At 40.3% G+C, this 15,637-nt stretch overlaps 1 protein-coding gene across 1 annotated transcript in view; it reads right to left on the bottom strand.

The window, feature by feature from the left end:
* The window catches only part of CYBB (cytochrome b-245 beta chain), a 34,534-nt gene extending 19,789 nt beyond the window's left edge, over positions 1 to 14,745 (bottom strand). Inside the window, exons 1-5 of the mRNA XM_079910761.1 lie at positions 14,640 to 14,745; positions 12,371 to 12,466; positions 10,652 to 10,762; positions 1,361 to 1,445; positions 540 to 685 (exon numbers count right to left, since the gene is read on the bottom strand). Of these exons, the coding sequence (XP_079766887.1) occupies positions 540 to 685; positions 1,361 to 1,445; positions 10,652 to 10,762; positions 12,371 to 12,466; positions 14,640 to 14,684 (483 nt within the window). The 5' untranslated portion in view covers positions 14,685 to 14,745. The remainder of the gene's footprint in view (positions 1 to 539; positions 686 to 1,360; positions 1,446 to 10,651; positions 10,763 to 12,370; positions 12,467 to 14,639) is intronic.
* Between the last annotated feature and the right edge of the window lie 892 nt (positions 14,746 to 15,637).

Below are 15,637 nucleotides of genomic sequence, written 5' to 3'. Positions count from 1 at the left end.
CTTCTGCCTCCTAGAAAAAAAATTATTAAGATACCCAACGCTGGAACTGTCCCCAATTCCTGACCATACCTGATCCAGAGGAAATGCTTGCTTCCTGAAACCCCTCCTGAATCATCTAACACAAGTCCCACAGCAAGCCTTTCTCAACACCCTCCTGAGATGCCCCGACTTCCTCATAGTGTGAGGTCTCTTTGCTGCAGTAAGTAATAAACCCAACTTTGTTTGACTAGACTATGTTCCTGGCTTTCTTTGACTGTTGGGCATTGCCATGGATAAGCCTGTGTTACTCCAGGCTCCACGTATACACATTCTGATAGGTGACTTTAAGAAACTGGAGAACATCTGGTGACCCTCTACATATGGGATCAGGAGTGTGGGAGACATTTTCTCTGTGGCCACATTCTTAGAACCTACAGAATTGTCCCTCTGATAGTCAACTTTTGTCATTGTTCTGATCAAGTAGAATTCTTCACTCACTGAAATCTAATCCTCAGTTTTAATGTCTACAGAACATCTGAATCAGGAAATAAGAGGCTTACCTTAATTCTCTGTCGAGCAAAATTGAGGTAAGTTTCACCAGGCTTATCTCCAATGTCAGAGAGTGCTATTGAATAAGGGTCAGAATTGTTGACTCGGGCATTGACACACCACTCCACATTAAATAGGTGTGCAATGGTGTGAATCGCTGAAGAGGGCACAGAAGAGAAACAAAGAGGGTGAAGTGTGTGTACAATTTTATTTGTAGCTGCGTTTCTGGCTGCAGCCCCTGACTCTACGATAAGTTAGTGGAGATTTGATAAGGATCCCTTCTTACACCACCACCACCACCTTAATAATTATAATAATAACACAAAATATACATAAACACATGAATACTATCATATATACATATGTGTATATATATATATATATATAAACAATAATAAAAAGAAAGTGTTTAGCTAATAAAGGCTATCTTAAGAAATTCCCAACTTATGGGCTATGGCCCTTGTAGGATTATTGCAAGAAATCCATGAATCTACACGTTCAACCAAGTATTTAAAAGATGAATGAATAAAAGCTCTCATATGTGGACTAACAAACAATTTTGATGTTAAAAAGTGTGTAAAAGGGTGAATACACTGGGATTTTATCAGAAGAGTCTAAGGGGAAAAAGTTTTAAGACCTGAAGGAATAAATCCTAGTGTTGGGATGGCAGAAAGAGGGGTGAATATTTTTTCATAGAACTCATTCAAAAAGTACACATCCAATCACCACCTAATCTACCTGCAAAGGCTGATCCCTTATTTTAAAAATATCTTAGAGGGAACGCTCTGGTTCCAAGTTTCCTTTGCAATCTCAAATATCTTAATGAACATACCAGTGTGAAGTGCGATCATCCACGCCACCATTTTATGAAAGGTGAGGTTCCTGTCCAGTTGTCTTCGAATTCTTGTTGAGCAGCACTTTGGATTAAAGGGGAAAGAATGAAATCGTAATTGTTAACAAGAAAGTTTTCTCTGTGCCAGGCATTAGACACATATCATCTCATTTAATTCTTATGACCACCCTAAAAACTACATCATTCTACCCATTTGACAGATGAGAACACTGAGGCTCAGATAGATGTAGTCATCTTCCCAAGGTCAAACAGCCAATAAGTGGCATGGCTGGCTTAACCAATGTTTTAGGTTCTCGTACTATTAACATAAAAAGCCTCTCATGGAATCCATTGCTTAATTGTATAAAATATGAATTTGGACAGAAAACATCTAACTACATAGTTTCTAGTTCAGATTAGTTTATTTAATAACGAGGGGATATAGAAATTTTAAAAGGACAGGGCTGCCCTCAAAGACCTGAAAGTCCATGGGGATACAGACAAGTGAACAGTTCTAGAACAAGTGAATAGTTTTAGAAGAGCACCCTTCCAGGACATAGACACTATGAGAGGAGAAAAAAAGTGTCCACCTGCATATGTTGATAGAGACAACATAACAAGGGAGATCATTAACAAAATAATCATAGCAAAAATTATAATAGTGCTTACAAAGAACTTGTGCAAGGAGCTGCTTTAAGTGTTTTTTTTTTTATTGTTTTTAAAATTTTTGACCGCACTGTGCAGCACGCAGGATCTTAGTTCCCTGACCAGGGATCGGACCTGCACCCCCTGCAGTGGAAGTGCAGAGTCTTAACCACTGGACCGCCAGGGAAGTCCCTAGGAGTTGCTTTAAGTGTTTTACATGCATCGACTCATTTCATTCTTACATTAATCCTATGTGGGAGGTACCATTATTATCACCACATGACAGATGAGGAAACAAAGGCATAGAGAAGTTACCTTCCCTTAGGTTGCATAGTTAATAAGTGACAGAGCTGAGGTCTAAACCCAGGCTCTCTGATGCCAGAGATATCAACATTCTGATATTTCATACCTTTTATGATTACCTTGGCATTAAAATGGCATTTCGGTCAACTGGTTAGTGTAATTGTCCTACCGACATATGTTAGAAGATGTGGGTTTGAATCTGGATTCATGTCAATGCCCAAAGTAGAGGAAAAAAACAAAACAAAACCTGGTTTCTGGTTGAATCAGACAGAGCTTTGTTCTCTGAAAAGTGGTCAAGTGCTCGCTCTGGATGCTTTGTTTCCAAGGCTAGATGTACTGCCATAGAGATTCAGAAAACTTTTAAGGAGAACAGAGTGAAGTGCAAAAAACCCCCAAAACAAAACAAAAAGCTCAGGTATTTTAAATACCTGGTTCCAAACATATTCAATGTCAATATACAGGTGTTAAATATTTGGCTTATTTATTTTTAATAAAATGTTCTGGTTTTATAGAAAAAATAGAATTGCATAGAAAATTGTGCTTACTCCACTACCTCTGAGTTAGCTACATCTAGGGAGGGCAGGCTGTTTGGATCATGAAAGCAGGTTCCTGGAACTGCAGAAATACCAGTAAGGAAGACACTGAAGACTTCAGAGAAAGGAAAAAACATTTAGGCTTTATTGAGTGACTTCTGTGAGCCAGGCAGTTTACCCATAATCATTGCCTCATTTAATGTAACCAGATAAGCATTACTGTCCTTATTTTACAGATAACAAAACTAAAGCTAACTCTCACATTGGCTGGGATCCAGGACGATTTGTCTTTAAGGTTCATTCCCTTTTCCATCAAACCAAATGTAAAGATACAGTCACTGTTATTCTACATGTCTAAAAACCAAGACAAGAAGTTAAGTGAAAGTACTCTATCTGGAAAGTGAGGTTAGAGGGAGTAAGTTTGGGAAGGGAAGGAAACCAATAAAGGGTGTATTAGCACATCAACTACCACTACCATATCTTATCAGCGGGCTCTCCGATCGGGGAACTCTGGGAGACTGTGTAGGATACGCCCCCAGAGGTTTGTTACCTGAGGGGTTAGGAAACTTGGGTAGTCTCTACCAACTCCTATCCATCATTGGCTGAGGGCTCTTCCCAGGGCATCAACTCCCTGGCATTTCCGGCTTGTCCCAGGAGAGGGCTGAAAGAAAATCCTCAGGCAGAGAATGACCTGAGCTGGCAGAAGACAGCTGCCCCATGTACTGGAACTGACAGTGCAGAGGGAATACGGGTGGAACCCTACCAGCAGCAGCTACAACAACCTGTTCACCGGTGACTCGGGCTCTCAAAATAAGGGTTTCCTGGTTGAAATCACTTCTTTTACACTTCTGTGGGTGAAGAATTGACTGTCCTGTTTTCTTTTATAGCCTCATTGTCTTTTGTGTTTATTTCAAGCACCGTACATTGTTTTACTCCTTTGTAGTTTTTACAGTGTTAAGGAAATATCTTTTTCCTGATTGCTAGGTTCCTCCACAGCTTCGTAGAGTCCTTGTGGTAGGCAGAATTGTAAGATGTTCCCCAATGACCTTATATAATCTCCTCCCCTTGAGTGCGGGTGAGACCTGACCTATAACTATGATAGGATGACACGCCTGTGATTTCGTTACATTATATGGAAAAAGGGATTTTGCAGAGGTAATTAAAATCCCAAACTGACCTTAAGAGAGAGATGATCTGGGTGGGCCTGACCCAATCACACGAGCCCTTTAAATCTGACTCTAACAGTCAGAAATCTTAGGTGCAAGAAGTATTTGATACGCTGCTGCTGGCTTGAAGATGGAAGGGGCCACATGGCAAGGAATACACCTCGGATCTGAGAGCAGCCCCAGAGGAACTGTCAGCAGGAGACAGGGACCTTAGTCCTGCAGCTGCCAGGGACTGGATTTTGCCAACAAGAATGAGCTTGGAAGATTTTACCCAGAGTCTGCATATGAGTATTCAGCCCAGTTGACGCCTTGATGTCAGCTTTGTGACACCCTGAGCAAGCAGGATGCTGGACTTCTGCACAGCTGTGAACTAGTAAACGGGAGTTGCTTTAAGCCTCTAAGTTTGTGGAAATTTGTTACACAGAAGTAGATCATTTAATACAGTCCTCATTGGAGTGATAGACGCAATTGGAGTCCCAAGAATGAGAGAATGGGAATTAGTAGGGTCAGAAAGCAATTTGCCATCAGATATATCTGTGCTGGACCCCAGCCCTACCACCTAGCTGTGTGACATTGAACAATATGCTCAGTTTCCAGCTTTCTCACCTATATATTTATCATAATTATTCCCTTGTAGGTCTGTTTCATAGATTCATTGAGAGGTATTTAATAAACACTCGCTTTTTTTTTGGTATCGTTATTTAACTTTTCAGCTAGTATGGCATGGCTCCCCAGCTAGAGGGTAAGCATCCTGTGTGCAGAGCAATATATCATGTATCTTTAACAATCCTTACATAACTATTTGGTTAAATGACATTTTCACTGTCCTAGAACCCAAGACAATTATTCTAAACCTATAGAGATGTATTTACCCACATATCTATACATGCCAAACGATTTTCTTTTCTACTTCCAGACAAATTGTTTTGAAACTTTTGGGGGAAAAGATACTTGCTCCTGCATGCTGAATTTGAAGGAAAGGAATGTGGTTTCCTCATGATCTCTACACTGTCTCCATAGTTCTACCCTTATCATCATCAACATGGATCATCAAAAATATGAAACAATAGATTTCAATGTCTCTTATCAGCTTGAGCAACAAACTGTTAGAGAAAAGTTAACTGAGTGCCAGAAAAATGGAGAGATGTGCTTGGGAAACACAAGGTCCATTCAGTAATAGTCTGATCTTAATAGGTGGTTTTAAAAAAATGCTATTTAGTATGAAATACATACATTTTATTAGAAGAAAAAACGGAGACTCTTAGTCACTAATGAGTTAGTAGAACTAACTAAGGTCCTACCAGGGCACCAATCCCTCATTTTTCCAAGCCACCCTCTATAGTGTGGTCAGGAATGGCAAACACATGCAAAGAGAAGCCGTAAGCCATGATTATACGGGGCTTCCGGATATAATTTCCTCATCATTTCCTGACAAGGTGGCAAGATGGCTGGGTGGGGTAGAAAGGAGGGCTTTGCTGCCTGTGACTGCGCAGGGCTTTTTTCTCCCTCCCTACCATGCAGAAACCATTTTTATGCTTTTGAGTCACTTGTGAATTACCGCCAGCCACCTACCAATTACCCAAGCTGCCATCATGCACAACAGCTTCCTCACCGAACAACTGCTCTTCTTTTTGCCATTGACTTCTAAAGGGAAGTTCCTCTGTTACTGTCAACTAGAGCCTTGCCCAATCTCAATAAGCTAACATTCAAGTGCAAGGGAGATTATTGAGTTATCTCGGCAGCTTGCTATGCTCGATTCAAACTGTGAGAGCAAAAAAATTCAAAGCATTGAGAAATGGAACAAAGAAGTGCATATTTAATGGGGCAAAACATTAGCTTCTGTAACATGAGTGTTATGGAAACTTTAAAGTTCTATTTTATGTACACCTGGTCTCGCCACAGGTGCCATGAATGAATTTGAATTAGATATTTATATGCAGTTTGAGAGAAATCGCAAAAGCCAGCCTTGAATCTACAGAACTCAGGCAAAGAAACTGACAGTAATGTTGAAACCTGGTGGCAGTAGAATATGTGATAAATACGAAGAACACCACTGGATTTGTACAGCACTGCCTATAATTTTGAAATTACATGTTTATCTTCTATCTCTTCCATAAAACTCTAAGCTCCCTGAGCTCATGGCTCATCCATGTCTTACTCTCTACTCACTCTACGTCCGCTGTGCTTAGCATATAGTTGGCACTCAACAAATATTTGTTAACTGACAACTCATTAGTTGACAGGCTTAGTCCATTAACACACTTTTAGAATATCATTCATATTCATTCTTACACTTGCATTATCTCACCTGCTTTTTAGCTAAAAACAACAACAAAAAGAAAAACAACAACTATGAGACAGGAAGTCCAAGAGCCTTGCCCTGGACCACATGGTCAGATATAGAGCTATATCGAGGGCCTCTGACCCCCAGGCTATATAAGGTTAGAGAAAAGAGCTCACTCTCTTGCCTTCCTGTTTCTTTCTGATCTTCAGACTAGAACTTCCATCCAAGTTGAGGTTATTAAGGCTTCTTTGGGGACTTCTGTATGCTGAGTCCCACCATTCCCCATTTCCCTCGACAGAGCAGGCTCAGAGTCTTTACCCCTAGTTTTCCTGGGGTGGGCCAACCCTGTGGTTTTCTTTCTTTCTCCAGTTCCGTGACTGTTAAGTTTGCATAAAGGCCTACTAATAAATCCTTGAAGTTACAACACCCCTGTCACTTCTAGCCTAGGTTATTCAGCCTGCCCAAATATTCATATATACATGATGGCCTTTCTAAGACCGTAGGACCACCACAAGAGAGTTTTTTTTGTTTTTTGTTTTTTGTTGTTTTTGCGGTACGCGGGCCTCTCACTGTTGTGGCCTGTCCCGTTGCGGAGCACAGGCTCTGGACGCGCAGGCTCAGCGGCCATGGCTCACGGGCCCAGCCACAAGAGAGTTTTGAGTTTAGGTGGCATGTAGGAAAGTGAAGAGGCTCTGGAGGCACAAGCACCTGGGCTGGAATCCCAACACTCCCAATGAATTTCATCCCCACCTCACTGGTCTGACATGCAGATTTCACGAGGTGAGGTCCAGGAAGACTCAATAAGTGGCAGGTGTTATAATTTCCAACATTAGTCACAGCATGTGTACTCATTTTAATCCCAATCAGAATAGAAGGTTCTTTGCCCAGTTAACATTTCAGATTGGGAAATCTGGAGGAGGGACACACCCCATCTGTAAAAGAATCTTACTTGCTGCTAATTTTTAAAAATATTTTCTTTGACATACAGGTCTCTCTGGTTAGAGAGTTGAGTGTCTCTGCAATTTGAAGAGCAGCCTCATTTCACCCTGTCTTTAGAGACCCTCATGAGGATCTTCCCTCCTTTTAGGCCACAGGAAGCCTAAAAGTGGCCATTACAACATGTGCCACTCATGGGGCATGGCCACGCAACGGCATCGCAATTTGGGCCTGTGGGGTAACAAGGATTTCTTAACAGGCTGTCCTGGCGAAAACACTGCCTGTTTCTCAGGGTTTACTTCCTCTAAATAGAAAGTATTTGAACAGGGGGTGGGGGGAGAATAAAAAAACTACAGTCCCCGAACTTCATTTAGCAAATGTTCATTGGGCACCTGCAATATACCAGATGTTGTACTTTACAGGTGGTTCATCAATAAAACTTTGCAATTACCCTATGATCCAGCAATCCCACTCCTGGGCATATATCCGGACAAAACTCTAATTCAAAAAGATACATGCACCCCAACGTTCATAGCAGCACTATTCACAAGAGCCAAGACATGGAAACAACCTAAATGTCCATCAAAAGATGAATGGATAAAGAAGATGTGGTACATATATACGATGGAATATTACTCAGCCATAAAAAGAATGAAATAATGCCATTTCCAGCAACATGGATGGACCCAGAGATGATCATACTAAGTGAAGTAAGTCAGAAATAAAGACAAATACCATAGGATATAACTTATATGTGGAATCTGAAATATGACACAGCTGAACCTATCTACGAAGCACAAACAGACTCACAGAGAGAACAGAGAGAACAGACCTGTGGTTGCCAAGGGGGAGCGGTGTGAGGGAGTTTGGGGTTAGTAGATGCAAACTATTACATATACAATGGATGAACAACAAGGTCCTACTGTATAGCACAGGAAACTATATTCAATGTCCTGTGATAAACTGTAATGGAAAAGAATATAAAAAGAATGTATATATATGAATAACTGAGTCAATTTGGTGTACAGCATAAATTACACAACATTGTAAATCAACTATACTTCAATTTAAAAAAAAGAAAACTTTTCAATCAAATGGAATTCTGCCTCTGTGGTTTCTTAGGTTAAAAAGATGATTTTGGAAATCCTTGTAATCAATGTCTACTGTTAGTTGTAGCCTGCTAACCCTATATTAGTAAATCAAGTATTGTATAGTTCTCAAAGAAAAAGAATCTCCTTAGGATCAATGTGAATTTAGTAAGACTAGAGAAAATGAGGCAGAGCTCAAGGCAAGTTTTGTTATTGGCAGTTTAGATCACTTTCCTTCACCCACTTAGTCTTCGATTACCAGTTAAGTATTAACATCTCAGCTATACATTTAAGGTCCTAGTTTACCAGCAAAGCTCCAGCCTGACCTCAGACACCTACCCTTTAAAATCCCTACACTCCCATCAAAGTAGATTGCTTGCTTCTCTCCACTATAAATGACCTCTACTTAATAGGTAATTTTTTAAAAAGCTAGTTAATATAAAAAGAACATCTTATTAAAAGGAAAAAGAGAGGCTACTAGTCACTAATGGGCAGTGGAATGGGTCCCACTAGGGTATCAGTCCCTAACTTTGGAAGAGCTGCCCTCTATGGTGTGGTCAGGAATGGCAAACACATCCAAAGAGAAGCCACAAGTCATGATCACACAGGACTTTCAAGGATATGATTTCCTCACCATTCCCTGTGCTTTTGCCCATACCGTTTTCTCCATGTAGAATGTCTTTCTCTCTCCTTTATATCTCGTACAGGCTTATTTTATCCTTATATGCCCATATCTGATGCCACCTTCTCTAAGAAGCCTTTTTCCATCCCCTGCGCCACCTGATATAATTTCCCCCTCCTTTGATGGATTCCCTGTAGCTCCTTATTTGTAACATTTTGTGGGACCCATCATATTTTGCTTTGTATCGTATTAATTTGAGTACATGTGCAGATTCCAAGTTCCTCTTTTCTCATCTTTGTATAACAATATCAATAAGAAATTCGTATACCATTTTATAGATTACAAAAGCTCTTCCTACATAATCATTTTTTTCTTCTAGCATAGTATATTAGGGGCTCTCTGGATTGTTGAAGTGAGGGTGAAAGACCCCGGGCATTTAGAAAGCTCTGAACTCCTCAATTCCATGGACATAACACCTGTCACATTCATTACATAGTGACTCATAGCTCATTGATCCCATCTTCTTTGGATATTATCCACAAAAGAGATTTTCTCTGACTTAAAAATTTTGAGAAACATGGCACTGTGAGATTAATTCCCAAATTTCACGTCAGTCTCATAAATCTCTGCTTATATACATATACATACGTCATATGATGTATGTCTGTGTGTGTACATGCATATGTACTTTATTGCTATTGTTGAGGTATATGTTGATTGGTTGTTGTTTACTTTTTGTTTGTTTGTTTTTAATGTCTGTTCCAGGTTAAATGGCTATCCCAAGGAGCTCCACCAACAAATAATATAAAAATAAACTAGAGAATCAAGCATTGCTTGGCTTGTGAATATTGTACAGAGGTTGGAATCCTCACAAACTCTTGGTTTGCTTTCCCTATTGGTGCAGCCACTATGGAGAACAGTATGGAGGTTCCTCAAAAAACTAAAAATACAACTACCATATGACCCAGCAATCCCACCACTGGATATATACCCTGAGAAAACCATAATTCAAAAAGAGTCATGTACCACAATGTTCATTGCAGCTCTATTTACAATAGCCAGGACATGGAAGCAACCTACGTGTCCATCAACAGATGAATGGATAAAGAAGATGTGGCACATATATACAATGGAATATTACTCAGCCATAAAAAGAAACGAAATTGAGTTATCTGTAGTGAGGTGGATGGACCTAGAGTCTGTCATACAGAGTGAAGTAAGTCAGAAAGAGAAAGACAAATACCGTATGCTAACACATATATATGGAATCTAAGGGAAAAAAATGGTTCTGAAGAACATAGGGGTGAGACAGGAATAAAGACACAGACCTACTAGAGAATGGACTTGAGGACATGGGGAGGGGAAGGGTAAGCTGGGATGAAGTGAGAGAGTGGCATGGACATATATACACTACCAAACGTAAAGTAGATAGCTAGTGGGAAGCAGCCACATAGCACAGGGAGATCAGCTCGGTGCTTTGTGACCACCTGGATGGGTGGGATAGGGAGGGTGGGAGGGAGACGCAAAAGGGAGGAGATATGGGGATATATATATATGTATAGCTGATTCACTTTGTTATAAAGCAGAAACTAACACACCACTGCAAAGCAATTATACTCCAATAAAGATGTTAAAAAAAGGGGGGGGGGCGGCATTGAGCTTGATGGCCTTCGAAATTCTGAGGAACTCAAACTTTGTAAATGTTGGTTCTTACCGCACTGGAACCCCTGAGGAAAGACAGTAGATTTCGACAGACTGGCAGCAGAATCAGCATGCAGTTGAAATTCAGGCAGGCTGCAGGGGCCCTGGCCAGTGCCAGCGCTGACTGGAAAAGGCAGGATAAGAAGCAGGGTGACTCTTGTGCGCCCAGGACACCGCCCGCCCCACTTGCCTACACCCACTCCCCCAGGCTTCCCAGCATGAGGCCCACACTCCAGAGATATCAAGTTATAGGGGCTTCCCTGGTGGTGCAGTGGTTGAGAGTCCGCCTGCCAATGCAGGGGACGTGGGTTCGTGCCCCGGTGCGGGAAGATCCCACATGCCGCAGAGCGGCTGGGCTCGTGAGCCATGGCTGCTGAGCCTGCGCGTCCGGAGCCTGTGCTCCGCAACGGGAGAGGCCACAACAGTGAGAGGCCCGCGTAACGCAAAAAAAAAAAAGAGATATCAAGTTATCTGGGAAGGAAGGTCCTTTAGAGCCAGGGCTCTTCTTCATCATAAATGAATAAAATGTTGGGGTGGGGAGCAAGGGCCAGATTAAAATAAATATTATGAATATTTTCAAACATAAAGAGAATTTGAAATAATTTCACAATGAATACCTGTTGATTCATCTCCAAGATTCTACCTTTTACATTTTACAATGGTTGCTTTAGCACATGTCTATTCACCTCTCCATCCATCTACCCATCCCTCTATCCATCCATCAATGCATCTTATTTTTGATGTATTTCCAAGTAAGTTGCAGATATCAGTTTACTTCCTCCTAAATATTTAAGCATGCATATCATTAACTAGAGTTCAGTATAGAAATTAGGTCTTTGTAAAGATCTTCTTAGCACATAGACTAACCTCAACAGTAACTAAGTTCGTATGGTATAATTGTTCTTTGTAATGCCTAAAGAAGTTGCGTATTTTGGAGGAGGAAAATGCAAAGGGAAATCATCCTTTTCAGCATCAACCTGAATAAGTTAACAACAATTATAATAATGTAGTGTAATTATATGTTATAATTATTTATGCATATGATGTATAATACATATTATAATTAGTATTATTAAGTAATGGTTTCAGTATGATGTAACAAATGATATCCTCTGGGGGCAGCCGTAATTGTACTTATTTTCTTATTTTCATTTATGATGAAGAAGAGCCCTGTCAGTTCAAGGAAACTGAGAATGTTATTGGACCCAAGAAAAGTCAGGGGCCTTTGCTCTGCCAGTCGAGTCAAAGAACGTGATCTTTGGGCAGGTTCCTCAAAGCCTCCATATGTAGGGAGAGGCTTATTTCCTGAAGAGTATTTCATAACATGTCATTAGGAGCAGGGTTTTTCATGCACAAAAGTTAATAGGAATCGGATGATTTAGAGAATATAGGAAGTCCCACTTGTGCCACCTGTGTCACCCCTGGATCGATCTTTCCAACCTGCCCATCCATTCCGGAGTCAGTATTAGATTTCTCCTTCAAGCTAAACAGTAGCACAGTAGTTCTTGGGAGGGGAAGGATGCTGCTGGGACCCTCTGCCACACTTCTGTCTGTCCCACACTGGAAGGCCTAAAGACTCTTGCCCAGGGGGTTGCAATGGAGGGAGTGAGGCCGATGGTGCTCTTTGGGTTGGTCAGAATATTTCTTTAAAATGTTAAAAGGAATAGGAACAAGAATCTCTGATTAGACATGGGAGCCAGTCAATACTGAGGGAGATGGAACTTCTACTTACCCCAAGAAGTTTTCGAGTGTAGAAGAACTTATCTGGAATATCATAAACCCGGTAGTACCAGACAAAGAGGAAGACGTTCATCCCCAGCCATACCAGCTGCACAAACAGAAGTGGTTGCATGAAGTTGTCATGTTTCAACAGGTAGATTTCACAGCAGTTTAGAGTCAGACCAAGGTCAGGACTTCCCCAAGTACAGCCTTTGATTAAGGTGGTTACAAAGCCAGCTCCTTCCTGCAAGAGTATCACTACACTTCTCTGTAAGTAACCTTTCCTCCCTGTGTTGTCCCCCGTGATTGTTATACTACTTGGGCCGTATGCCGAGTTATTATCTATCTCCCCTCCTTTCTTTCTCCTCCTTTTAGATTGATAGATGACAGCAGGTGACTCTTCTTACAAAGAGAAGGGAAAGGAATCTGTTCCTATACTGTCCTCTGCACCAGCAGGACTTTGTGTTTGATTCTCACAGGTGTGATTACCTCTCTCCGCCACACAGCATCCCGCCCCAGCTAGTGGAGGTCTCATCAGCTAAAATGACAAGGCTTTAATTCTACTTGATAAGTTTTGCTTCACTTTTTAATTTTTTTTTTTTTTTTTGCGATACGCGGGCTTCTCACTGTCGTGGCCTCTCCCGTTGCGGAGCACAGGCTCCGGACGCACAGGCTCAGCGGCCATGGCTCACGGGCCCAGCCGCTCTGCGGCATGTGGGATCTTCCCGGACCAGGGCACGAACCCGTGTCCCCTGCATCGGCAGGCGGACTCTCAACCACTGCGCCACCAGGGAAGCCCTGCTTCACTTTTGAAAGAGGGAATATTCAGCATCAATGAGGGAATGAGAGGCATGGGATTTTTTTTTTTTTAAAGGGAGATCCTTCTAGATTGTGACTGCTCATTTCATCCCAAGCACTGATTGCATCAAACGATGACTCTACCCAGTCCTCCACCTTCAGCTCCACAGTAGCAATCTGTTCTTAACTGTGCTTTGAGGCTATTTGATGTCCTTCGATGCTTGAGAAGAGTCTCTCTTTATAAAGAAGAAGGTACTAAAACCACTTCTCCATTTCCTAACCTTGTCATTTTTACTCTTGCCTTCCAAGCTGTGGGTTCACTTTCAAGTACATGAGTGTATAGTTTAGACAGAGGTCACTTCCCTGGGAAAACTGTGGTAAGAGCTAAAAGTGTTTATACTTGAACTTATTTTTTAAAGGAGTAATCTGTTCTTCAAATGGGGATAAGAAATCAACTTAACAGCTTGGAGTCCTCAGAACAATTCTGTATTGCATTAGAGTGTTGATTTGGCTTAATTTTTTTTTAAATGACAAAATATTTGTGATTTTTATTTTATCTGTGCCACTCATTTCTCTCTACCTCTATAGCTCAAAGAGTCATATTTACTTCATGATAAATTCTTTCAAAAAATTCATACATAAGTGTTCTTTTTAACATCTGGGTAATACTTTAGTTGGCTATTTGGAAAAGCTACTTATAAATCACATTTCTATCTTCCCAATTGTCTGTGATTGCTTTGCTGAGACCACCGTCTTAAAAAAATAGTTGATCTATGTTATGTTAAAAACTAAAGAAATCATCATGTCTGTTCGAAAATTAGCCATATCTTTACTTACAAAAATTGTTTCTCAAGACAGACTATATTGATTTATATACAGCTAAATATAATATATATCATATATACGCTATAAATATGTGTCTAGATAGTTTTTTTTTCAATTCCCTTCCCTTAAATTTTTAAAAACCTCACAAATAACTAAAGTTTACCTCAGAGAAAAGAAGACACTTTTTAAAAAAAGAAAATTGAGAACTTCAATTATTTTCGGTGTAATTACTGAAATAAAGGCCAATTTCCCACACATGAGCCAGTCTTGCATTTGTTATTTGGAAAACTGTATAAAATTTCAATTGCCCATTTTTAGGTGGTATAAATACATTAAAAGTAGAGAAATTTGCCTCTGAGTAAACAAGGATCATTAGCATGAAATGTCTCCTACTCCCACTGTGAAACGCTGGCTAATTTATTACTCCTAAAAACTCCAGAAATAAACTAGGTGAAGTGAGTCCCCAGATACATTCTTTCCATGAATAAGTTTGGAAGAATGGACTCACTCTGCTTACAGATGGATGCATGTTCACATAATAAATCAGTTTCAACACAATTTCTCAAACAAAACAAACAAAAAAGCTTTGCTCTATTTTCATTTCCAAGAGAACCCAAACAAGTCGGAGAATTTTTCATTTCATTCTCATGGGTACTTACAATGACGAAGATGGACAGGCCCTCATTCACAAACAAGTTCCCCATGGTGGCGGAGGTTCAGTGCCTTGAGCGTGCGCCTTTCTTCTCTGCTATGCTTCTTCCTCCCATGAGGAAATGAAAACAGCAGACTTGGGGCAATCTGTTTCCTTTTCTATGATCAGAAATTAGCTAATCATTGGTCAACTGAAAAGCTTGTCTCCATAACAAATTTAAATCTTTAACCACAAAAAAATGACAGAAAAAAAGTCTACAATGATCCAATCACAACTAAACATAGTGTGAAATGAAACGAATTTCTACAACTGAGAGGCAAATAACAGTACAATTCATGGTGTTTTACACTGTGAATTAATTTTTGGACTGATCAGTTATCAAGTGTCCATTTTTAAAAAGTCACCCAACTAGTCATGGCTTTGGGCTAGGTAAAAAACATTAAATAGATGTGGTATCTTTTGATAGGCTGGCGCAGCATTTAGAGTCTTGTTGAGAAAAATTATAACAGGTGTGATCGCTGATATTTATAGAATGCTTACTTTGTGCCAATTTTCTAAGATATGTATGTGTGCATGTAAATACATGTGTATGTACATATATACATACACATATGTATATATGAGTTGATACATATCTTATGTGTGTGTCTACACACAAAGACACCCGTACACACACATACATAAATTCAGTATATAAATAAATTAATTCGATACTAACAATTCAACACTATAAAGTACTTTCTATTATTAGGATTACATTTACAGATGAGGAAACTGAGACCCAGAGCCGTTAAGTTACTTGGCCAAGGTCATGCAGTTAGGAAACCATGCAGTTGGGATTTAAAACCCAAGCAATTTGGCTATACTTTTAGCCACGATACCAGACAAAAAAGCCTGACAGTGGCAACCACATCCCAGATCACTCCTAATACAACCATGGGAAAAGAAAACATAACAAATAGACCAAAATGTTTGAACGACTGTAGTATTCCCAGGCGGACGTGA

This window comes from Stenella coeruleoalba (assembly GCF_951394435.1).
Source record: "Stenella coeruleoalba genome assembly, chromosome: X".
Taxonomy (NCBI): Eukaryota; Metazoa; Chordata; class Mammalia; order Artiodactyla; family Delphinidae; genus Stenella; species Stenella coeruleoalba.
Note: the sequence above shows the minus strand (reverse complement) of the source record. Positions and strands in the feature narration are given on the sequence as shown.